General features: G+C 38.9%; 1 protein-coding gene across 1 annotated transcript; it reads left to right on the forward strand.

Annotated features, from left to right (window-relative positions):
* Positions 1-2,309: 2,309 nt before the first annotated feature.
* Positions 2,310-26,335, forward strand: LOC135108515 (uncharacterized). Its single transcript, XM_064019835.1, has 5 exons — positions 2,310-3,437; positions 23,002-23,088; positions 23,302-24,072; positions 24,493-24,581; positions 25,558-26,335. The coding sequence occupies exons 3-5, from the start codon at positions 23,855-23,857 to the stop codon at positions 25,653-25,655; spliced, it is 405 nt and encodes a 134-aa protein (XP_063875905.1). The 5' UTR covers positions 2,310-3,437; positions 23,002-23,088; positions 23,302-23,854; the 3' UTR covers positions 25,656-26,335.
* Positions 26,336-26,814: the final 479 nt, after the last annotated feature.

Consider the following 26,814-nt stretch of genomic DNA (forward strand, 5'->3'; position numbering starts at 1 on the left):
TGTTGGAGTTTATACCCAATCACTTACCTCAGTTTTTTTTTTTTTTCGGTTTTTATGATAACTGATACTTTTGTAGACATATTACTTTTATACATTTTTTTTCCGTCTCAGGATAATAGTTTTCAAGCTAAGAATTCTTTTATTATTATTTGGAAGGGCTGTCATGGGTGACCTGTTCAGCTTGCATCTCTTCACAGTTGACACTGCTGCCACCTAACGATCTTCAACACTAACATAGAATGTTTCACCCAAACTAGGCATTTCTGACGGAAATGACCCTCAATTTCGTGTAAAAACAAGCAAGAAAAAAAATAGTAAAATCAGCAGCGTAAGGAAGGACAAGCATAAAGTAAAAATGTACCGAACCTTTTAATATTCATATGTATGTTTTCAGCCTCACGACTATAACATTAATAAGCCGTTGTTATTATTATTATTATTATTATTGTTGTTGTGTGTATTGTTATACACACAACAACAACAACAATAATAGTAATAATAATAATAATAATAATAATAATAATAACAACAACAACAGTTGTTGTTGTTGTTAGCAGTAGTTTTTGTTTTTGTTGTTGTTATTATTATTATTATTATTATTATTATTGTTATTATTATTATTATTATTATTATTATTATTTCATAAAAGGCCAGAAAAAAAATGATAGGCTTAAAAAAAAAGAAAAAAAAAGAAGAGAAAAAAAAAAAAAAAACCGCAGATGTGGCATTGGAAGTGTTACGCATGGCCGAGTCTATCATTTAAATTATAATAATTTGTAACTAACGTTCGTTAAATTCGGAAACTTTTAGACACATTTTTTCCACTGGGATTAACGAACATCCTCGCCGGATGTCGTGAGTTCTCCATATCTATACGAAAACGTTCTACATGTAAATCTTAGGTAGTTGACAGTGAGACAAAAATAAATAAATGAATAAAAATAATGATTCAGTATGTTCTTTCCTAATATATGAATAAATTCATTAAATGACCTTGTCAAATTGAGGAGGGATACGTTTCATTACCTAAAAACTAGTTACTATACTCTGTTTACGAACGTTAGAAACAAAGACCCTCCCTAACATCAGAGCTTGGCGGGCCCTGGAATCTATCCCCAATGGATGGCGGTGTCCCGGGGCGTTTACGTGGCTTAAGTCCCAAACCTAGGCCGAATGCTTCCGTGCCCCAGCAGGAAGAAAAAATGCTAACGGAAAAGACACCATGGCAACAATACAAAGCATGTTTCACCTGTCATCGGTGACTCACCCCAGAGCAAGCCAGGGAGTGACCCACTCAGTGACGCTGCCATGCATTGTCGCAATGGAAACATTCTTGAGACATCATAATCGCTAAGTTCTTTCGGGTTATTTTCTTATTTTAAAAACAGAAAGAAAAATATGTTGATAAAGTATTACAATTAATGATAAAACACAGTAATAGTAATGCAATAGGTGCTTGACCTGTCATCAGTGACCCACTTCGTCGCCTCAGGGCAAACCACAGGACTGGACAACTGAGATTTATGTTCTCACAACGCTGGCCAGGCCTCATAGCCTGTGATTACCTTTTTTTTTTTCCTAACCGTCTAGAAATGCAAACGTCTTATCATTCCACTTTGATTATCAAGGTCTCTCTCTCTCTCTCTCTCTCTCTCTCTCTCTCTCTCTCTCTCTCTCTCTCTCTCTCTCTCTCACTGACGCTCACACCTGAAACATTTTTGAGAGAGAGAGAGAGAGAGAGAGAGAGAGAGAGAGAGAGAGAGAGAGAGAGAGAGAGAGAGAGAGAGAGAGAGAGAGAGAGAGTCCATGAACAGGAGCGGTCAACCCAGCCTCGCTAGGAACACATGACTTAAGACACGCCACCCATTGGTAATATCATGTGTAGCTGCAGTCATGTAATGAATGTGTGTATTATATTTTCTTTATGTTTTGCAGTATCATTGCTGTTATTCAATTAGTATTTGCTTATTCTCTTAGGGTTTTGTTGAGGCAATCCTCTTTGGTGTTTTCACAGTTCCAAGAAGTCAGTCTCATATTCATGCCGCCTTACTTACATTTCTTTGAAAAGTCATTAAAACATCTACTGACAATGACAAACATTTACTCCATATATATATTCCTTGGACGACCATCCACTGTGTGTGACTTCTTGAAAAATAGTTTTTTGTAATTACCAAAAATGTGTTACATATTTGCAGTTACATTATTTGAAAAAAAAAAAAAAAAAAGAAAAGTGGCAGAAAGACTATGACAAGTCGGTGTGGTGCAGTGCGTGCCGTGTGCAGCGAACGCGGTAGGCTACGGCTCACGGGCGCTGGTTAATATACTGAGTCGTCTCCCACATCACGTGCACACGTCTAAATTACGTTACAAAAATCTAACGGCATTATACCTTACATTGTTTCCCAAAAGTGTCTTAGGCCAGTGAACGAGAAGGAAAGTTAAGACGGTGGAAAGAATTTCATTTATGAAACGTGTTCAGTGAGGTCTTCATTGAATACTTAAAGCTAAGCCACGGATGCTTCTTTACCAATATCTATTTGCATTTGCAAATTAAAAAAAAAAAAGATAAAAAAGTGAATTAATAGAGAAAGACTAGGAGAAGTTGGTATAGTGTTGTGCGTGCCGTGTGCAGCGAGCGCGGTACGCGACACCTCACCAGCGCTCGTTACTATGCTGAGCCGCCTCCCACATCGCGTGCACACGTCTGAAGTACTCTATACAAATATGACGGTATTATACCTTACATTGTGTCCGATAAGTGTCTCAGGCCAATCGAACGAGGGCGAAAATTAAGAAAATAGAAAAAAAAAATTCAGTGAATTCTTCATCGAATACGTAAAGCTAAGCCATGATGCTTCTGTACCGTCACATGTAGTAAATTTTGCCACATGTGACAACAATGGTCAAGATAAAGTGATACCAAGGAAGTGCACAAATACTAAAATAACTGAAAAAAAATCACTTCTCTTGTTTATTATTATTATTATTATTATTATTGTTATTATTATTATAAGGAACGAGCGAAGAATAAGCAATAGAAAAGAAAAAAAAATACTGAAAGTAACTGAACATCAGATCATGAAGGTAGATTACGGCTGACCAGAGTGACCGGCCTTGTGCCCGCTATGAGTGCCATTTCCACCAAGTGAGATGAAATGGATTTCTCCATTCTGATGAAAATGTGTCGACTTTGCGGCCAAAATAATGTTTTAACGCTTCTTATTCTTGAATGCGCAACAAACATAAAAGTAAAATGATTATATCGAGAAGAAAAAAATGCGAAATGCATTTCAAATATCAACAAACATTATTGCACCTAAGAAAATTGCCTCGAATATTTGTGACACCACTGACCTTGGATCAAGTATTACAAAGCAGACACTACTTAGTGCACACATTTCATCTGATGGATTCTTTTCTCTTAATCTGTAATGGTGAGATTTGCATTTATAATTAATCTCTCTCTCTCTCTCTCTCTCTCTCTCTCTCTCTCTCTCTCTCTCTCTCTCTCTCTCTCTCTCTCTCTCTCTCTCTCTCTCTCTGTATATATATATATATATATATATATATATATATATATATATATATATATATATATATATATATATATATATATATATATATATATATATATATATATTCATATTATTTCTTTATTTATTGACGTACTTATTTACCTATTTATATAGGTGAAATAGATCATTAAGAAAAACTTGCGTATAATATCCACCCCCCAAAAAAAACAGAACCAAAGTCAGCCAGTTTATTTTTTTAAGTGACGTGATACACCTTTCTTTTTTTAACAATTCAAGTCAGGAAGAAATAGTGAAAAAAAAAGAAAAGGGAAGAGAGATCCGGATTTCACCATCAACAGGGGTGAAAGAGTAATGATAGTTTCATTTTTGCATTTGTAGCAAAGTGGACAGTATAATGGTGAAAGTGTAGTCTTAGGCCGCAGGAGGGATGACAACCATGAAATTAAGTTCACACACACACACACACACACACAAAAAAAAAAAGAACATTAACCATGAAAATAGCAGTACAAGACAGTAAGACATGCAACTTTACGGCGATGGAGGAGACGATCAAGTTAGTCTATTGTTGTAAATATGTTCGATAAGACGAAAAGCTTTTGCCTCCGTCATGTTTAGTAAGTTAAGTGAACTGAAGATCCCCATATGTGGGAGCAGTTATCCAAACATGTACAGAGTTAACAGTTAGCAGGAGGTAAATTATTGGTGTAAGCAACACTCTAATGACACTCTAAATGTGTTCAGTGTAAAGGAGTGGAATAGTCAGATTTCACTGAAGAGATGGGATAAACATCTGAAAGGTTGTGTTCAGTGTATGAGAATTGATCTTTTGAGACCTCAAGCAACGCAAAGTTTGCCTTACTTTACTCTGAAATAATGATAAAACAAAAGAAGTAATGTAGCTTCATCACGCGAAGTTCAATTTATGTTGATTTCGGCGTCTTAGAAATTACTTTTAAGAATGCAGATATTCTTCAAATATATTTCTTTGTCCTAACCACTTTTACGCTTATTATAATCAGCGTAGGAGTCGATAGGACAAAAGGTACTGAAATGATGACTTGCGAATAGTTCAATTCAATATTCTTTATTCACACAAGATGTGTACACAAACTAAAATACATACTAAAACTAAAAGAAAGAAAAACATTTCATTTAATTATTAAAAAAAAAAAGACATAAATTTATACTAAATTAGACAATATCATACTGAATCCGACGTCACTCGGTGCACAAAGCATCAATCAACATCTTAGTTTCCCTTACATCTAAGATTGTGGTATCACATCTATCCCTCATCAAACACAATTCACGAATTTGTGCACCAGTCCGTGCAAGTTCGTACTGGTCACACTGCAGCTGCGTCCAAACCTTATTGATGTCTCCAATATTCATATTAAATTTGTATGAAAGATATCTTACATTACTGCCCATTATTGAATGTCTTCCATAAACCCCCATTCTTCCTATTGTTCTTATAACCATATTGTCTGATGTTAATATTTGGTTTATAAAAGCAATCTCCCGTTTTGCGAACCACATTTCTGGGGGCATAACATTAGCAATGTGAGGAAGCAGACTACAGTGTGTGGTCCAGGGCAGCTTCCACACTCGACGCACTGCAACCCTCCACGCTCGGTACACCGCTTCCATGCTACCATCACACACATTTAAAAGTTGACTACCATAAAAACTAGAACAATATTTAAAAAACAAAGTATTTCTTACATGTGACAGTCCACCCTTAAAACGGGATAAAAATGAATTACATTGTCGATAAAAATCAGTCACACATTTAGAAGTATCACATTTAAAAATATTTCTTCCTAAAACATTTCCCAGGTGTACAATTTCCTCCATAATATCAATAGTTTTACCATTAATTTCTACATTAGGAATTATATTACTTCTTTTATTACCGTGGAAAACTATTAATTTGCTTTTCTTTTCGTTATACACAATGTCATATCTCGATGCATAATCTACACAGATGCTTATCATCTTCTTGAGAGCAAAAACACTTGGTGCTAGACCTTTTAGGTCATCAGCAAACCCGAAGGCTCCTGCATAGGTGCCACCCATGTAGCAGCCAACGCCAGAGTCTCGCAATTCCGTGAGTAACCCGTCTACATAAACACAATACAGTATAGGAGAGATCACACCACCTTGTTTGACTCCATTACTCACTTCAAATGTACTAGACAGTAAGTCATTCCATCTTACGCTTAGTTTTTGATTTACGTACATGTTTAACAATAATCTACATATAAGAGGACATACATTACGTTTCAATAGAATATCAAATAATTTGCAATAATTAACTCTGTCGAAAGCCTTGCTTGCATCTAAAGTAAACCCATAAACAGTTGTACCTTTAGATACATAATAAGACACAGTTTCTCTCACCATTGCTGTACACATAGTAGAGGATGTTCCTTCTTTGAACCCAAACTGCAAATCATTGGTCAATAGTTTATCCCTTTCTCTCATCAATACAATATTATCCAGTATTTTACTCATCAAACTACTAAGAGTAATCGCTCTGTAATTTTCACTGGTATTAAGATTTGCCCAACGACCTTTAGGAAGCGGTATCATAACCCCTTTCATCATGCTGTGGGGAGAGAAACCGTGCCTCAACATGGCTGAAAACAGTACAGACAAGTGTCCGTATAACACATCACCAGCATGTATGAGATGGTCAGACATCAGGTCACCCTCACCTTCTCCCTTTCCAGGCCTCACTCTCCGCAGTGCTTGACGCACCTCATCAGGCGTAATCAAGAGTATACTTTCATTACTATTTTTCTGACAAGAAATTACACTGTTGATGGCAGATTTTAAGCTATCCATCTCATTTGTATCGTATGAGGTACTGTTGTAAAGCTCTTCAAACTTTCCTTTAAATAAATCAGCTATATCTTTAGGACAATGTTTTCCATCAACTGCCTTAGGCGTTTTTTTCTTCTGTTTTCCCTTGTTTCTTACAGATCTCCAAAACTGTCTACCAGAAGCACTAGCCTGCAAACTCTCAGCTAATTTCTCTGTAGTTATTAACTCTTCTTGCTTTATAACCATCTTGCGTGCTTGGTGATAACATTTACGTGTTGTACGGCGTATTTCGGCAATGAGACCTTGCTGAGGTCGTTCACTGTCTACCCATAACCTGTGCCAAAACAAAGCAGTGCGAAAATAACCCTCAACACAATCATTCCAGCCTGGCACAATTTTCTTAACTCTCCCACAATTTGTCCTTGGTATACACTCTTTACTTGCCTTTATAAGTGCATTGGTGATATGATCATAAAATGCTGCTATTTCCATTTCATGCTGGGTGCACATATTATTTCTACACATTAACATATCTTCCGGTAGGGGAACATTTAACAGATATCCAGTGACTAACTCTTTATACCTTAATATATCCTCAGTATTTGCCTTATGCCAACATATGCAGAATGGATAGTAAGGCATAACCCTGCGGAACATCGCTGTTAATAGGTTTACAAGAATAGGGATTGTACTCTGGGTCAATAGAACAGCCAGAAACAAAATTTGAGACAAAGATATTGACACGTGGATAGAAACTGTATGAAGAAACCTTAGGAACTGGAGTTATATGCTCTAAGATGTCAAGATGTGTCTAAGGGAAATCCTCATGGGATGATGACCAAGATTATATATATATATATATATATATATATATATATATATATATATATATATATATATATATATATATATATATATATATATATATAAAGATCGCTAGTTCGTTGTCCTTTATTAAATAATGCACATGTGGTCAGATAGAGGGTTGATTTCAGTGATAGTTTTAACATATAGCATCCAGCATATATATATCCAACATATATCCATCCAGCGTCTGACCAACAGCGACCAGTTTTTGTTATATATATATATATACGAGGTGTGTCATTAAAGTTCCAGGACTGGTGCCACACAAGTTTTATTTCACATCCAGGCTACAAACTATAGGTTATCTCCTTCGAAGTAATCCCCCTGGCACCGCATGCACTTGTCCATCCTTCTCTGCCAGGCTTGCATGCACTGCTGGAAGGATTCTTGCGGGATGCTCCTCAGCTCCGTCGTCACGGCCTTTTTGATGTCGTCCGCATCATCAAAACGGGTCCCCTTCATGACCTCCTTGAGCTTGGGGAAGAGGAAGAAGTCGCACGGAGCGAGGTCAGGTGAGTAGGGCGGTTGCTCCAGCACGGCGATGTTCTTCTTGGCCAAGAACTCTCTGATGCTCAGGGCATTGTGAGCAGGCGCATTGTCGTGGTGAAGCAGCCACGAGTTGCCCTGCCACAACTCCCGCCTCTTCTCGCGCACTGCACGAAGCAGACGCCGCAGTACTTCTTTGTACACATGTTGGTTGACTGTCTGGCCCTGTGGCAAGAACTCGCAGTGGACGATGCCCCTCACATCGAAGAAAGCGATCAACATGACCTTGAAGCTGGACCTGGACTGCCTTGCTTTCTTCGGCCGTGGCGACGCCGGACTCTTCCATTGAAGGCTCTGGCGTTTGGTCTCCGGGTCGTACTCAAATACCCAGGACTCATCGCCGGTGATGACTCTCCTGAGCAAGTCTGGTTCAGTTTCCAGACGCTCGAGGATGTCCTGACACACCTGCATGCGTCGTCCCTTCTGGTCATCGTTCAGGAGTCTCGGCACCATCTTCGCACAGACTTTCCGCATGCCCAGATCTTCAGTGATAATCTTCCACACGCTGTTGTGGTTCATGCCAAGCTCATCTGCGATCTTTCGAACAGTCAACCGACGATCGTCACGCACCATCTGCTTGACACGCTCAACATTGGCCTCATTCCTGCTCGTTGAGGGTCTTCCACTCCTGGGGTCATCTTCCACGTCCACCCGGCCCTCTTTGAACCTCTTGCACCACTCAAAAACACGTGAGCGTGACATTGTCTCATCCCCGTACACTTTTTGCAGCATACCCAGTGCTTCTGACGGCGTTTTCCCCAACTGCACCAAAAACTTCAAGTTTGTTCGCTGTTCAGCGCTCATTGTTAAACGACCTGCAACAGAGGACATGATTTTAAAAGCACGTAAGAAAAAGATTAGTGACTGTAGAGGGTTGGGAGCGCAGTTGTATACTCCAGAAGGATTACTTTGAAGGGGAAATATGGTGGTTTGTGGCTTGGGTTTGAAATTCATCTTTTAGGACACCAGTCCTGGAACTTTAATGACACACCTCGTATATATATATATATATATATATATATATATATATATATATATATATATATATATATATATATATATATATATATATATATATATATGTAAGTGGCTGGATAAGGCTAAGGAGTTGGACAAAAACTGGTTGCTGTTGGTCAGACGCTGGCGAGACGAAGTGACGGATCCACCCTATGCACAGTGCAGAGGAATTTGAAATAATCGACGTAGGGCAAGGTCAAGGAGTGATAAGGTGCCTGTTAAGTAGTGCCTCTCGAGATATGGAGAGGTTGCGATACGATGAATGTTAGAACTGAGTATTTTCACGAGAACTCAAATACATGAACTAGTAATAGAATATAGAAAGACACCAATACTGCAATACTACAGACACTTGCCTTGTCCCATTTTTCCTATAGCATCGACTGTGCATGTGCAGAAGGCAACGTTTCATGAAGTTCACTGAGTTTAACACTTCCTAGATTGAACCAAATGTGAATACGCGCACGAGATTTTGAATGGCAATCATGACATACCAAACTATAAATGGAAATTAAGAGATGTGTGACCACACTCATTGTTTAAAATGTTGCATACTAAATAGCAACTTATAAACGAGGCAGGGTTAGAAAGACGACACATCTGTTTTAGGCCAGTGGGTGTGTTAGGTAAGGCAGGGGATATTTAATCAGTGCGGTACGTAGAAATAATAGGTTCGTGTGAATGAGTGATGGGACAAATATAGGCATGAAAAGATAGCACCCATACAAGGCTGTGTTTATCAACGATGACACATATTTTAGCTTTGGAAATCCAGAGCACGTAGCCGAACCTCGCTTAGCCGCAAATTTTCACACATTCTAGCTTTCCAATTCAATCGAAGCGATTTCTGTGGCCCGACTCCAGAAGCGCTTATGTCGGATGACTGTTCACACACGGCGTTTACAGTCAAGCGTCTCTCCTTATTATCCCTTCCCCTACCCACTATATCCAAATTTATGAGAACATGGGTTGAACCCAAGTTCTTTAACTACCTGAGAATGTCGATCAAATCCTTCGACGATCTGCTTGCACAAATACAAGATGACATATCTTCAAGAAATACCACGATGAAGATCCAATTTCTCCACGATTCACTTGGAGGCCCAACTGTGGTTGTCCTCTCATTGCCTCCTGTTCCATCTCTACCCCAGCCAATGAGGTGCGACATCATGAAAACGCAGCGATTGTCGCCTCCTGTGTGTGGCCTCTTAAAAACACATGTAACCTGAGTGGCTCAGCATACTGGTTCATGGATAAAAACGTGGCAGAGATGAACTAGCGACTAAGTGCAACATGAGAACCCTACAGACGACATCCTACAGACGCAAATAAACAACTGCTAACATTTATCAATGTGGTACTCACCACAGTACATGCAGAAAGATAGAGAAGGATTACCACAGCCTGTGAGGTTAAACTTCGTCTGAACAGGTTAAAAAAAAAAAAAAAAAAAAAAACTGCCAGACGACAACGAACCCTGACGATTAGCACATAAGTTCTTGAGGATGATGCCCGTCCACACTGGGGTGTTCAGTTCCAGTGTCTGTTCCTTATACCGACGCGAAGAGATAGGAGCTTGTGGTTTAACCACGTTTCTCCGATTCATCGGAGAAGATTCTGAAGTCTAGTGCAGTATTATAAGCCAGTTATAAAACTAAATGATTAAGATAAAATATTTTGGAAACATTGACAATTTTATATGAAAATGCGGCATCTTAAGGAAAAAGAAAATAAGCTGCGAAGCAACTTACAGGACCTTCCCGCAGTGGTTTGGGGGAGCTTCTAATCTTTAGACTCCGCAGCCGTGATGGTTGCGGCGAGTAACATGTTGCTATGAATGACTGTGTTTTCACTACCTGCATTCTGATCACACTATCATGTTCACGAGAGTTTTTCCTACCTAATGTAACAATATACTTCAGCATTCAATGATTAATTGTTGAAAATAGCGAGCATAAGTAAAACATGTTATAAACACTTTTTAACACTCACAATTCAGCTCGTTGTAATACCATTTTCTTTTCTTTTTTTTTTGCCAAATTTTTACAGTACATCTTGATTCTACAGTAACTGTTGGGTCTGATGGTGTCAACCAAAAATGGCTATTCGCATAGTGAGTTATGGCATATAATTCGCGCATTTTGCCCGCTCGAGCTCGAGCTGTAGTGATGAGGCGATAGTTGCGCGAGTTGTGAAGCAGAAACCTTCGCTCACATGCGGGTAAATCGAAATATACTATGAGTCTGACAAAGAAATGTCAAAATAAGAAATATGGGCCATCAAAAGTTATCATCTAGAGAGAGAGAGAGAGAGAGAGAGAGAGAGAGAGAGAGAGAGAGAGAGAGAGAGAGAGAGAGAGAGAGAGAGAATGGAAAATGCTGCATTCCTTTCTTTGTCGATATCCATCAGTTTTAGTGTATACTGACATTCATCCATTGGTCACCGTGACAAAAAAAAAAAAAAAAAAGTAAAGTTTATTAGGTGTAGCGGCCGTGGGACAGACGGAGTATGAGATATCTAGAAAAATAAAAACAAAGTGATGTAGCTTCTGACAATGCAGCAAAAGTTAAAAGAGAAAAAGTCATGTAGATAAGGATTTGAGTAAGGTCAAGGACGACCGAAAAAAAAAAAAAAAATCGGTGAGATATGCTAGACGTTGACGAGACGGACCAGCCGGCCTCTCTGTGGACTGAGGTTATTGAATACCTAGCACATACAAAGCGCAATTCAATAGTAAAGGACACGTCTGACAGGTGCCAACCTGTTGGTTGAATGGTGCCTCTTGAGTTAGAATGTTGTGAAAGGAGAAAATCTAAGAGAATGGAGTACTTCCATGTGGCCTTTATTCAAGCGACGAATGAGCATTATACTGAATGTAAATCATGAGACATTGACATACTCATAATGTATACGCATCCTTCTATATTAAATCGTAGAACAAATATTTGTACTTAATAAAGCACTACATTGTAAAAAAAAAAAAAAAAGTCTAGAAAAAAAGGTATGTTGCACGAAAGAAGGGTAAAGAATACAAGAGAAAATAATCTCCATGAGTAATAAACATCATCATTCAAATACCAATTGTCATTAGTCCTTGTGGAGGGAGAGAGAGAGAGAGAGAGAGAGAGAGAGAGAGAGAGAGAGAGAGAGAGAGAGAGAGAGAGAGAGAGAGACGGGGGTTGGAGGTGGGGTGGGGAGGGTGGGAAGACAGACAGAAAACAGTGAGTCTTGGCTGTCTATGAATCTTCTTTCAAATTCGTGCCTTAACGTGATGATATTATGTGCTGGAGAAGCTAAGAGGTCCAGTGAGCTAATCATTGTTGTTTCGGTCAAGATGCCTGTCTTATAGCGTCAAGCTACAGAGCTTAGTGATGTTACTTTTTACAGTCTTAAACAGTCCCTGATTATTGCAAATACAGTTTGGTTAACAAACCAAGCAACTGTTGAAAAACTGTCATTATTATTATTATTATTATTATTATTATTATTATTATTATTATTATTATTATTATTTTTATTATTCCTTATTACTATGAGCAAGATTTTTTGTTCAGGTTGCAGCTCTTGATGAATGCAAATGTAAAGTTGTAACGTTAAATTCCCGTCACTTTTCATGTTTACGGTTTAATGCCATCACTTACAGTACAAATATCAAGTGAGACGCTGGCATTACCACAGAAATTCAAAATATTATTCAAGTATGTAATTAAGGACTTAAGTGGTTCACGAAGCTTGTGCACTTACTCTTGTGCTTGCTCCTATAAATATAGGGAACATGATAGTTTCTTTCTTTTACATGATCCCAAGTCTGGTGTGCGTGTGTGTGTGTGTTCGGCAGGTAACCGACGTCTACATATCTGTTTCCACTTAGCAACACATTGATGTTGAGATGAAAATAGGGAACGACATCATGGATATGTGAAAACGCGTGTGAAAAAATGAGTATAAGGGTCACGCCAAAGTCAAGTGGGCGCGGTAGACAGGGGAGGCATATCAGTCCAAGTCAAGTGGTGGCACCATCAGACAAACCCAGTGAGGCGATTTCACGAGAGGCATCTATTGGCCCAAAAGTTGGGTTGTGACAGTGTGGGGACGGCTGGACGGAGAACACCAACCAGCATTGATTATAGACACTCGGTTCTAACTGGTAAGCGGTACTTAAAAGAATGTGAAGAGGGGGGGTCAGATGGCTCTCTTGAAATTATCTAGAAGGCAAATCCTTTCTACCGCCAAGTGGCTGCCCACTTGAAGCGTATAGCAACTAAATTTTGTTGCTGTTACCACGAACCTGCATAGCGACAGAAGCACATTCGTACAACTTAAGGCACTGCAAATGAATTAGGCAGAAACAATTACGTAGCTATGTCAGAGCGGATATCACAAGTGTGGGAAATTATTACAATATATCACAAGTGTGGGAAATTATTACAGACTCATTGCACCTACATTTGAATTGCGTGTGGAAACGTTACGTGAGGATACGCATTTTTTTATTCTTTTATTCTGCATTTACAGGCATGCGGTAGCAAATAAAAGTTTAATACCTAATTGTAATGCTGGTACAAAGTCAATCCCTTACGTGAATCAGATAAAAAAAAAGATGTATCGAGAAATAATTAAATTACAAGAATAATAACAAATGCAGGCAAAATAAAATGGATGCTAGCAGGTAGTGACAAATTTGGTGACAAGTAAGTAATGAAGGTGCACCATCTGTGCTCATTCATCATACATAATCCTCAGTGGATATTGAAGTAATTACAATATGATAAGTTTTTCTTCTTTCTGTTATATTTCTTTTAGCGTATCATTACAACAGTTTGTGTTCCTGCTTACAATTCAAGACTATCCTGGCCAATTATCTGATTTTTCTCCCATATCCGCATATTAATTCTTCATAATTTATAATGATTTCTTCTCCTATACCCGTATAATAATTCCCTCATAATTTATAATCTACTCAGTTTCTGTGGAAATTAATCTTATATCAGTATACTTATTTACTGACATTTAATGTAAACATCTTGTGGAGTAATAAAATTAAGATTATTTTCTCTTTAGGCAGTTTAAAAGGGAAATTTTACACAATGAGTATGCTTGTGATTCTTATCGGATGTCTCCCAAACTCCAAAGTCCTGCAATTTCTTTTCCTGAGGAGGGATTAGTAGAATTTATGAATCTTGAAGAAATCCTACTCTTGGTGGGCCTGGATGTGGACAGATGTGGTAGGTGGCCGTTGGCATGAATACTGCTGGCTTTGGTTCTGGGACATTAAGTTGCCTCTCCCAAACCAGACACTGAACACCAGTTGTTGCTAGCATAACCATATTATCTGGCCTGGTTTTACTCACAGTTGCCCCAATTTGCTCTTTTGTGATGTAGTCAGCTGTCTTGTGAAATACTATCACGATTATCCCATTGCGAAAGAGTTTCTAGTGTTAAACATATGACACCTATCAAGAAAGCTACATAAAGTGTAGTGATTCTGTAGCTTTAGGTCATTGTAATGACTTTTTATTTCTGTGTTCTCAAATTTATGAACATGTAATTTCGTTTATTTACTTATTATTTTTTTATATTGTTTTAATAAAACTTTTTACTAATTGTTATACTGATTTTGCTTAGAAAATTGTTTCTATTGTATTTCAAGGGAAGATTGTCCTGAAAGTATAAGTAATGCATGATCTGTCTTCTGATATGGAAAATCATGTAAGAAACTTGTGCACTCAAGATGTGAGTGCACATCATTGGCTTCCATTAGGTCATATAGAATTATGTTTCTCAGAAGATGGGAAGGTCATAAATTGCAATAATATTTGCCTTATACAAGTAGCACTGCATATGTTGGATAAACTAAGTTTTTTTTTTTTTTCTTTGCGTCATGGTGTAAATAGTGATTTGTTCTCAATATGCAATGCACAGCAGCTTTTTGGGCATGTTCCCTGCCACTTCAGCCTTCCATTGCTGTACAGAAATGTTTTTATATGGAGTTGTTAATTGTTGCTTTAATAATAGGGCGTATGTGCTGTGTCATACTGTCTTAAGTGTGTGTTCTGCCCTTGATGTGTGGAAGTGATTTTATCTTAATAACTGTATCTCAAAAAAAAAAAAGAAAAAAAAAAAGAAAAAAAGTAAATATCAGTTTCTTTGAGTTCATTTATTTATTTTTTTTATTACCGTTTATTTATTTTGTTGTTGTTGTTGTTGTTGTTGTTGTTGTTGCTGCTGTTGTTGTGATTGCAGTTGTTATTATTATTACTGTCACTCGTTATATTTTCTTGTTTATCCTTATTTTATTATTTTTGTCAATACACATGCAACATACATAAGAATGATAATTATTTTGACTTTATAATCCATAATGAGGTAAAACGAAATTAATAATATTTAAGATATCCCTGAAAACGTTTTTCTTGAATATTCGTACTTGCTGCCGTCAGGTGGCAGCACCACTGCTTTCCTCCAAACTTAAACCCACAACACTACTACTTATTATACATTCCTTGTCTTGAACGATGGCGACAGAAGTTGATGCTATAGCTGCCACTGCTGAAATGGAGAAAATTTCTACTGCCGCTATTCGTCCATGGAATTATGCTCAAGTGCGTGGACGTCGACTTCAGATTAAAAAACTTTTATCGTCAAATATTAGCATTATAGAGTATTTACATACGCATATGTGCACACACACACACACACACACACACACACACACACATATATATATATATATATATATATATATATATATATATATATATATATATATATATATATATATATATATATATATATATATATATATATATATATATATATATATATATATATATATATATATATATATATATATATATATATATATATATATATATATATATATATATATATCACGGCAGGACGCGTTAATATTGAAATTTTTACCGGCCCCAAAAATAGAACTTCTCTTATCTATATAACCTTTGCATTAAGTAAATAGTAAATCAATTCATTAAATAAGAATGCTTATATCATTAATTATAAATGTAGCATTGCCTTCTCAATCTTTTTTTTTATGTAGGGAGGGCAACAAAAAAAAAAAAAAAGATCCACTGAGGTGCTGGTCCGCGAAAAGAGTCCGAAGCGGTAGTCAAAAATACAGGATAAGTGTCTTGAAACCTCCCTCTTGAAAGAGTTCATGTTATATGGAGGTGGAAATACAGAAGCAGGCAGGAAGTTCCAGAGTTTACCAGAGAAAGGGATGAATGATTGAGAATACTGGTTAACTTTTTTGCATTAGAGAGGTGGACGGAACAGGGATGAGAGAAAGAAGAACCAAACCAAAGACCTTCCAAACCAAGGTTTCGAAGGTGTAGGTCGAGAGAAAGAGTGAGGAATGTATTCCTCCATACAAGGTACTATCTCGTCTGTTATGAGCCCAGCACACAAAGACGGGTCTCTGACACGGAAGCAGTAGTCATTCCAAGGAAAATGAGCGTAGTACCTCCTCAAGTCCCCCGAACTAGCAGAGGCAAAACGCCAGAGGCACCTCCGCTTCGGGGGAGCCTGACGAGGGATTGGAGCGATAGGACAAAACACAGGTATGAGATTGTGATCGGAGGAGCCCAACGGGGAAGACAGGGTAACAGCATAACAGAAGGTTATGAAAAGGTCAAGAATGTTGGGCGTATCTCCAAGACGGTCAGGAATACAAGTAGGGTGTTGCACCAGTTGCTCTAGGTCATGGAGGATAGCAAAGTTAAAGGCTAGTTCACCAGGATGGTCAGTGAAGGGAGAGGAAAGCCAAGGCTGGTGGTGAACATTGAAGTCTAAAAGAATGGAGATCTATGCAAAAGGGAAGAGTCAGAATGTGTTCCACTTTAGAAGTTAAGTAGTCAAAGAATTTCTAAAAGTCAAAGGAGTTAGGTGAGAGGTATACGGCACAGGTAAATTTAGTTTGAGAGTAACTTTGTAGTCGTACCCAGATGATAGAAAACTCGGAAGATTCGAGAGCGTGGGTGCAAGTGCAGGTTAAGTCATTGCGCACATAAATGCAACATCCGGCTTTGGATTGAAAATGAGGATAGAGAAAGCAGGAGGGAACAAAATAAGGGCTACTGTCAGTTGCCTCAGACTCCTGTATTTCAGTAAGGAAAAGATGAGGTTTAGTAGAGGAGAGGTGGTGTTCTATAGATTGGAAATTAAATCTAAGACAGCGAATGTTGCAGACGTTCATAAAGAAAACGTTGAGGGCGATGTCAAGACACTTAACAGTCGATACCAGAAGAGCGGTCCGACCTGGAGACATTTGTGGTCTCCTCCCCAGATGGGGATGCTTGGTAATAGTCAGATTAGGCACTTAGTGCGTTTTTGTGCTAGAGATAGGAAGCGTAGGTCAAGGGTGTGTTTGCCGGGGACTAGAATAGGGAAAGTAGCAGATAGGTTAGACGCACGCCAGGAAAAAGATGGGACCAAGCCAATTGTTTTTCTCGGTAAGGGCAGGAGTGGGGAACTGTTCGGGAAGTTTCGACAGGCTTTGGATAAGATTTGGGATCAGGAAGGGATCTCTGTGGTATGTGATGTCTTGCCGAGGAGGAGAGCTGGTGCTGAGTATCTGTCCAGGGATATTACAGTGAATCGCATCGCAGGCTCGCGAATCACTGTAAGAGTATTGGATGGACGATCATTGACAACTGGAACCTTTTCTATGGTAGGGACACCTTGTACGCCAGGGATGGAGTGCATTTATCACGCCAGGGTGTTCGGGTTTTGGTCGGAACACTCGAACGGGTAACTGCACTCCAGCGCTTTTTTCGTTAGTCTGGGGGGAGGAAAGGGATGTGAGGACGAAATGAAGGAGAAATTAGTTAAAACTAAAAAGATAACTAGCTCAGAGAAGGCGAGGAATAGCTTGAGTGTTTACTTCACAAATTGTTGAAGTATTTTGAATTAAATAGACTTGCTTAGAGGAATGACGTGTGCAGAGAAGCTTGATATCATTGCTTTAACAGAAACTTGGTTAGATATGTCAGGAAAAGTAGGCGAAGACGGACCCCAAAGGATTTTATCAGTTATATAGGACGAAGAAAAGAGGAACAATAAGTCCATTAAAGACAGCAGATGGGGAGCTGGATAATTCTGAGAAGGAGATTAGTAAAATTCTGAACGAATATTTTTTAACTGTCTTCACCCAGGAAAACATGCTGGAGATGCTGAATAGTGAGCAGATGTTTAGAGCAGAAGAGAAAGAGAAGCTGACTGGTATTATTATAAGGAAGGAGATAGTGGAGCAGGAGATAGGATGAAAAAAGTTCAAGACACCAGGAGCAGATGAAATATATCCCAGAATACTTTAGGAATGCAAAGAGGTTATTAGTGAACCTTTAGTTTCTGTCTTTAGGAAATCACTTGAGTTAGGTGAGGTACCGGTAATGTGCAGGCAGGCGAATGCAGTACCCATTTTTAAGAAAGGAGATAAAAACTTTAACGTCTAATTATAGATCTGGCAGCTTAACTTCAGTTGTAGGTAAAAACAATGGAATCAGTAATACCGAAGAACATTAGGGAGCATTTAGACAAACATAACTTCACAAGTCAGTCACAGCACGGTTTCACGAAGAGGAAGTCTTGCCTGACGAACTTGATAAGTTTTTACAGTAAGGTTTACGAGGCAGCAGATAATGGTGATAATTATGACATCTTATATCTGGACTTAGTGAGACGTTTGACAAGGTAACCCATCAGAGGCTCCTGAGAAAGGTTAGGGCGCACAGAATAGATGGGAAGGTGTTACACTGGATAAGGTGATGGCTAAGCGACAGGCGATAGAGAGTTGTAATAAACGGCTCTAAATCTGAGTAGGGTCAAGTAATAAGTGGGATGCCACAGGGAACTGTATTAAGGCCATTGTTTTTTTTAATAGATATCATTGACTTCAATAGTAGAATCAGTAGTGATGTCAGTAAATTTGCGGATGACAGAAAGATAGGAAGATTAATGGGGTCAGAATCGGATGCCATCGTCTTACAGGCAGATTTGGAGAGGATGAACGAATGGACAGACAGATGGCAAATGCAGTTTAATATCAACACATGCAAAGTACTTAGTGTAGGTAGAGGAAATCCACACAGTAGGTACACAATAAACAACAAAGCTCTGGTAGGTTCAGGGTACGAAAAAGAATTAAGAATTATAGTTAACTCTTAACTCCATCTAAGAAAGCAATGCACAGAAGCCAGAAACAGGGCAAATAGGGTGTCAGGATTAATTTTCAGGAGTGCTAAAAGTAGAAGTCCCGATGTAATATCAAAGTTATACTTGGCGCTGGGCAGACCTCATCAAGATTAAGCTGTGAATTTCTGGTCCCCATATTACAGGAAGGATATGGGTCTATTAGAATCAGTACAAAGGAGAATGACTAGAAGGATACAGGGGATGAGGAGTATTCCTTACGAAGCGAGATTGAAGCTATTAAATATACATTCTTTAGAGAGACGTAGGTTAAGAGGGGAACTGATAGAAATTTTTAGGTGGTATAAGGGTTACAATAACAAGGACATGAGCAAAATTCTTAGGATCAGTAACCTGGATAGAACAAGAAATAACGAGTTAAAGCTTGAAAAATTTAGGTTTCAAAAAGAGATAAGAAGAGATTAGTTCTCAAAGTAGAGTGGTAGATGAATGAACGGACTCAGTAATCAAGTTGTTAGTGCTGAGTCATTAGGGAGCTTCTAGAGAAGATTAGACAGATTTATGGGTGGGGATAATAGGTAAAAATAAGTATATACATTTCATATAGGGACTGCCACGTGTAGATATGCTGGCTTCTTGCAGCTTACTTTATTTCTTATGTTCTTTTTATATATATATATATATATATATATATATATATATATATATATATATATATATATATATATATATATATATATATATAACCTATCACAGAAAAAAAAAAATACAGTACAAGAAGAAAACATGAAGTAGCGTATATTTCGGCTTATAAACGGCACTTGAATCATCTTAAAAAGGACAAAAAAGTGGATTGTCCTATACGTTAGACACCAAAACAATGACCTTAAAATTTTACGCAAAATACCATGGTAAATAAACACCAGCCTCAAAATGATGAGTCATCGAAACTTCCTGGCGTCTTAATTAAGTCTTGAAAACAGCTGCAGCGTACAGTTTTTATTTTGAACTAATCTCTCTCTCTCTCTCTCTCTCTCTCTCTCTCTCTCTCTCTCTCTCTCTCTCTCTCTCTCTCTTTCTGTGTGTGTGTGTGTGTGTGTGTGTGTGTGTGTGTGTGTGTGTGTGTGTTTGAAAGTAAGAACAATTCTGATAACTGTTGAATAGAATGAGAGTGATAAATAATGAAAATTAAATTTTATGAGTGAGAAAGAGTGAGAAAGGACGTAGCATTTTCTGCCTTTTTTTCATATTTTTCTGCTTTTCTACTTTTCTTTTTCTTCTGCTTTTTCTGCTTTTTCTATTTTTAATGTTTTGTCTGCATTTTCAGCTTTTATTCAGCCTTTTACTGCGGAAAGGGAGATGTTGAGAGACAGAGCAGGATGTGGGAAATATTTATTCCTACAGACATATATGCCACGAAGTACGTGCACTGTCAAAGAAAACGCACTCAACGAGACTGATAGCAACGACTGGTTTCGAGACGAGCGTATGGACGAGGGAGCTAACATTGTAAATTATTGTAAATAATATAGGAAACACTAGTATAATATCTTACTATAAGTAATCAAGATTACTTAGGGTAGTAAAGAAATTAGGTTAAAGACACTTAAGGAATGCACCACCAAAGAGTATCATTTCATCTATTCGGAGCTCCAACTGAAGCCGAGCGAGGTGGAGAAGCGACACAGCTCGTATGCAAACGGGAGTCGTTGCTACGCCACCGAAGAAGACGGATGTTAGTACAAATTTAGTGATTGTGCCCATCCGAACAACTATACATTTGAATACACAATTTGAAGATTCCTACATGAGGAGTCTGATAGCCGGGCAGAACATCCGGAGATCTACATGCTGCCCAGTGTTCGCTTCCCATGGATAACTCCCTTGATAACCACTGGCCAGTAAGTAGGATAGGGTGACTTATTGGGTGGCGTTACGGGGCATGACATCCATTAAACAACAAGTGAGTGTTAAGGAAAGTCATTAGCCATTGTCACACAATATAATATACGTAATATATTCATACCACCAAATGTCAAGCAATTTAGTGACATGGCATAACTTATTTAAAGTGGCTGACAGAGGCCTCGGAGAAATTGTTTTACTCATTAGTATTGCCCTAATACAGTTTAAGTAAATGTTAAGGTCGTCAAAGGGTGACGAAGGGGCAGTCACGCCTTAATATTTGCCAGATTGGAAGAGTTTGACGAGCAAAGGGGCAAGCACAGAGTTACAGTTAAGGAGAACAGAAGGGACCCCTTCAGGTCCATAAGCCTTCCGAGGGTTTGGGCCAGTGAGGGCATGGAAGACGTCACTGCGAAGGATCTTAATGGGTTGCATGAAGTAGTCGGAGGGTGGAAGAGAGAGAGGAACGAGTCTTGAATCATTCAAGGTAGAGTTTTTAGCAAAGGCTTTTCAGGCAATGTTATTGGAGATGTTTTTGGCTAGGTGCCAGCAATCACAAGGAGAATTAGATCTTGAACGATTTAGACACTTTATTATTGAAGGAGTTTTTGGCAAGTTGGAGGCGCTACTTATATATCATTAGCATTCTCGTATACTTTACGTTTTTTTTCTAATCTAATCGTATCAAGTGATATTACGAAAGCCAACCGCGTTCCCTTACTCCCTACCCCGCTCTCTCTCTCTCTCTCTCTCTCTCTCTCTCTCTCTCTCAAATTTCAGGAACATGAGAGACAGGAGAAATGGGTAGACAAGGAGGGAGGGAAGAAAGTTGAGGAGGAGTGATATGGCTGTGCTCGTCTTGCTCGTCGCTCCGAACTAATTAGCAGAGCTGAATGCTGGGAACTGTGTGACGGATTAATTCTTGGCCTCGCAACAAAATGTCGTCCTCAATCACCTTGAAATAAACTCTCCGTCAGAAATATTTTCATTCTTTTGTAGGTTTTTTTTTTTCTATATGTATACGGTGTACACATCGTTACTATCTGGTTCAATTATGTTTATATTATTGCGATCATGATTGTGGTTATGGTAGCAGTAACAGGAATGATACGGGTATTATTTAAAGCAATGACAACAGCAGCAGCAGCAGCAACAGCAGTATTTATAGCAGCAGCAGCAGTAGCATCCCTGTTAATAGTGGTGGTAGTAGTAGTAGTAGTAAAGTTAGGGAGAGAGCAAGGTCATGGATACTTTTATAAGCACTCCACTCCCATATGCGTGTTTGTACACTACAAAATAATCCCTGAGTACATGAAGTATCTGGACAGACTTTTTGTTCGTGTGGTACATTGATGTTAGGGGAACCATAAGTAATTACTTCTTAATGGAGACTGCACGACACTAAGAACTTTTATAGAATCCAATGACACACACACACACACACACACACACACACACACACAGAGAGAGAGAGAGAGAGAGAGAGAGAGAGAGAGAGTTGGGGGAAAGAGCGGGATGAAATATAAATGGTAATCTTGGTTGCATTGTGGAGGGTTGTAACTATAAAACCTGATTAAAATTCCGTCCATCAGACTTAACCTCTATACACGACTTTTAATTTACTTTTCACTTAATTTAGTGGAATGTACGTATGGATGGGTTCCTCCTCACAAAGGGCGGTGTGGATGGAAAGACCTCTTGAATTATACATACTCTGTACGGTAGATTAAACCCTTGGGTGGTTTTGTGCATAGGGTTAAAACAAATTAACAAATCGTTATAAATGCAGGTAAAAGATCAAATCTGTGCATGCAATTCTTGGATTAGACATCAGAATAGATTAAAATGAAATTAAATAAATATTATTTATGTCTAATGTGTTCAGTGTAATAGTTATATGTTTGATTATATCTGATATAATTTGCTTGATTATTATGTTAGTTTGAATTATGCAGTGTGCTTTATGTTGTGCTAATTATCTATTTGTCTCTCTATCTGTGTGTGTGTGTGTGTGTGTGTGTGTGTGTGTGTTTCTGGTGAAACTCTTTATTTATTTATTTTTTATTTATTTATTTGTTTATTTCTATATGGAAGATGCATTATTTTCAAGATGCATTATTTTCAGTGAGTACCAAGGTGACACCACCCTCCACCATCCCACCTGTTGCCTCTACCACACCTGGGAACATCACCTGGAACACCAACTCTCAAGGTACATCACCATCACCACCATCACCATAACCTGATTTATATTCTTTGTATTATTTAGTTTGTATTTTTGTGGTCAATAAAATCGGTCTTTTTGTGGTCAATAAAATCTGTCTATTTACCTGTAGCTGTGTGTGTGTGTGTGTGTGACCCTTTGTAGGAACAGTGGTTTGTTATATGAACAGATGAATAATGTTTTCCATTCCCTCCACAACAGATAAACAGCCCCCAGCCCAGCCAGCCACCTCTCCCCCCACCAGTGCCCACAAGTACAAGACCATCTAGTTTGACAGTGTGCGGCAGCTGCCAGGAGCGGCCAGGAGCAGGAGGAACCCTATAGGTTGTCAGCTGAGGACTTCTGGGTCAAACTGGATCTCTACAGCAGCAGCAGCAGCAGCGGCAACGAAATACTTTTCTGGGAGAAGAATATCAGACAGACAGACATTGAGAGAAAGACGGACAAACACACACTGCATGTCTGGAAGCACCTTGAAATGCCTGGTGTTGAGTTTATTCAGAGAGAGAGAGAGAGAGAGAGAGAGAGAGAGAGAGAGTATAATTCTATGGGAGAGGAAAGGGAAGAGGGAAGAGAAGAGAGGTCCTTGGGAGAGGAAAATGTATGTGTATGTTTTTTTTCCTTATCACAAAAACACCCTTGAAAACCTATATATAGCTTCTCGTAGACATTCTCACTCTCTCACATGCCCACTCCCTCCCTCACAGCTGCACACCCTGCGGCCTCAAGGCACCCAGCTCTACAGATACAGTAAATGGTGTCACTTGCCAACCCTCCTGTGACAGTCACGGGTGCCTTGCCGCCTCCTGCACACCCTGCAGGCCTCAAGGCACTCAGCTCTACAGATACAGTAAATGGTGTCACTTGCCAACCCTCCTGTGACAGTCACGGGTGCCTTGCCGCTTCCTACCTGGCTTGCATCACCATCACCTACGAGGGGGAGATCACCGTGATGTGGCTGCAGCTGGCTAGGTGAGGCAGTATTGTGGTGTTGGTGTGAGGTGTTGTATTGGCTTGAAATCTGGTGTTTTTGTGTTTATTTCTATTGTGGGTTGATTGAGTGGCTTATTCTCCTCCACGCACCATCCCTTCTATGGCCTTTCCACACCGGTCCTTGTCCTTTCATCATGTGATAAGTAGGGAAGAGAGAGAAAACTTCCGAAGTAATTTTTTTTTTTTCATTCACAAACAGCCTCTCTATGTACTTATCCTAAGCTTGCATCAATAATATTTCCTCCCACTCAAAACACAAAAACACAAACTTAGAAGTCCCAATCAATTTTGCCTTGAACAATTTACCCTCCCCCCAAAAAAAAAGTGTTGTGAATTCACATTTTTGCTTGTTTGAAAATGGCAGCATGATATTTAACATCCCACCTCATTCCACCCCAGCTTCCTGGATAAAAACCTCAGCCCCTTGGAGTCCATCCCAGCAACCTGCCTGACACACCTAACAGCCATCATCTCTGCTGCCCTTGTATATATATATATATATATATATATATATATATATATATATATATATATATATATATATATATATATATATATATATATATATAAATACACTTTGAATACAATAATTTGTTTGTGTAAAGAAAAATTGAAAGTAAAAAAAAAAAAAAATAAAGAAAAATTGAAAGTAAAAGTAAATGAAGCTGAATGCTGGTGGTTGGTATCAAATTTCCTCCAGCAGTGAAGGAAGGAGGAAGCCTGGGCATGAAAATAAGGAGGGGCATGCATGTAAGGCCTGAAAAAGTAGCAAAGGCCTGTAAGGAGGGGGCATGCAAGGGCTGAAAAAGTAGCAAAGTTTAAGCTGCCTCTTGCACATAGGGGCCCCGTCCCTCCCCCTTAGTCAGGGAGGGTCGGAATTCTGTAGACACCCTGACACTCCCCTGGCTCGGGGAGGGACGGGGCCCCTATGTGCAAAAGGCAGCTTAAACTTAGCTACTTTTTCAGCCCTAACATGCAGCTACTTTTTCAGCCCTTACATGCAGCTACTTTTTCAACCCTTACATGCCCCAGCTACTTTTTCAGCCCTTACATGCCCCTCCTTACAGGCCTTTGCTACTTTTTCAGGTCTTACATGCATGCCCCTCCTTATTTTCAGGCCCAGGCTTCCTTCCTTCACTGCTGGGGGAAATTTGATACCAACCACATCACTCAACTTTATTTGCTTTTTATTTTTTTTTTATTTTTACAGAACTAAAACAATTTTAAGACAAAACTAGAACAAAATTGTAAGGCAAATTATACTGAAAGTTTATTCTCTCAAAATAACAATTCTTTCAACACGACAAGCAATTCTACAAAGTTTGTACACATCTTTTTGGAGGAAAAAGGTTGCTGGAGTTGCCTCAACAGCAACACCACTAAAACAACCTCCCATGCAGTGCTGGGCTGGCGTGTAGCTCAGGTTTTGCAACGTTCATCATCCACTCCATCTCTCTCCCACAGTATGTATGGCGGCTTCAACTCCTGCCAGCCCAGAGTGCTCCTACACTGATCACACCTCCTGGTCCCTCCCAGCTCCCCAGGGTAGAAGGGACTGGTGAGGTGCAGCACAAATCAGTTGTCAAGGCAGGAGGAGTAAATTGGTGGCCTAAGCTTTCTTGCATCAAGGTAGCAGGCAGTTGTCCTTCACTCTTGCATCAATCCTGCAAGCAAGTAGGAGTTCTTAGTGATACACTCTGTAGAACCTTAAACAGAACTTTTATATACATGATTAAAACAAAAAATATAAGTATGGTACTCATACTCTATTTCCTGACATCAAAGACACCATCCATCTCTATCTATACCATGCTGACAATTCCACATATGGTGGTCTAAAACAAAGCACACCACAAACAAACAAACATACTTTTAGCAATAATAATAATAATATAATCTATTTATCTACGTCTATACCATGTCAGCAATCCCACATAGGCTAACACACACACATGGCAATGTGGCATCATCAGGCTAACACACACACACACACATGGCAATGTGGCATCATCACTCAGTTGTTTTCAAGGTTGCTCAGACTCTCTTCCCCCCTCCTCCCTTGTTCCAATGATGATGCCACATAACATTTTACAGGAGTGCACCGCAATAATGTTGTCGTGTAATGCTTATCGGTGTTTAATTACATGCTTTTTAATACCATCTGTCTTGTTATAAGATACTGTAATTATTCCACAGCCTGCAAAAAATAAGATTAAACAGAGGCTACAACAATGCAACTAACTGTCTGTCTGTCTGTCACCTCATAGCTACACACATAGCACACCTGAGAGTCCCATACTTTTTCAACTCCTCTGATGGGTAAACAAAGCCTTAAAATGCATTTTATATGTGTATAAGTGTATAGAGAAAGTGTATATAGAGAACATTTTCTACTTGGAATTTCCAGAAACTCATGTTTACACCCTGTATAAGCAGGTGAGGTACTACTTCCAGAAACTCGTGTTTACATCCTGTATAAGCAGGTGAGGTACTACTATCTTAATTAAACATCAAGCTCACCTGTGTTCATCCTTCGACTGATGTCCTTCAACTGATGTCTTGCAGTATGGATTCCCCACTGGGCTTCCTCTTCCTCCCCACACTGGGCAATGTATAAACCATCATCTGCCAGGCTGGACCAAGGAGTCTGTGAGCTGCAGTGTCCCAGCTGAGTCTCATCTTTACTCTGCTGGAGAATACAAGACAGTAATGATGCATTCA

This window comes from Scylla paramamosain, chromosome 1 (assembly GCF_035594125.1).
Source record: "Scylla paramamosain isolate STU-SP2022 chromosome 1, ASM3559412v1, whole genome shotgun sequence".
Classification (NCBI taxonomy): domain Eukaryota; kingdom Metazoa; phylum Arthropoda; class Malacostraca; order Decapoda; family Portunidae; genus Scylla; species Scylla paramamosain.

Excerpts from the sequence above, each read along its gene's own strand:
- LOC135108515 (XM_064019835.1), top strand. The coding sequence starts at position 23,855 with ATGGTGTCACTTGCCAACCCTCCTGTGACAGTCACGGGTGCCTTGCCG. Across the intron at positions 24,073-24,492 it reads ATGTGGCTGCAGCTGGCTAG|CTTCCTGGATAAAAACCTCA; the intron begins GTGAGGCAGTAT and ends ATTCCACCCCAG. Across the intron at positions 24,582-25,557 it reads CATCTCTGCTGCCCTTGTAT|TATGTATGGCGGCTTCAACT; the intron begins ATATATATATAT and ends TCTCTCCCACAG.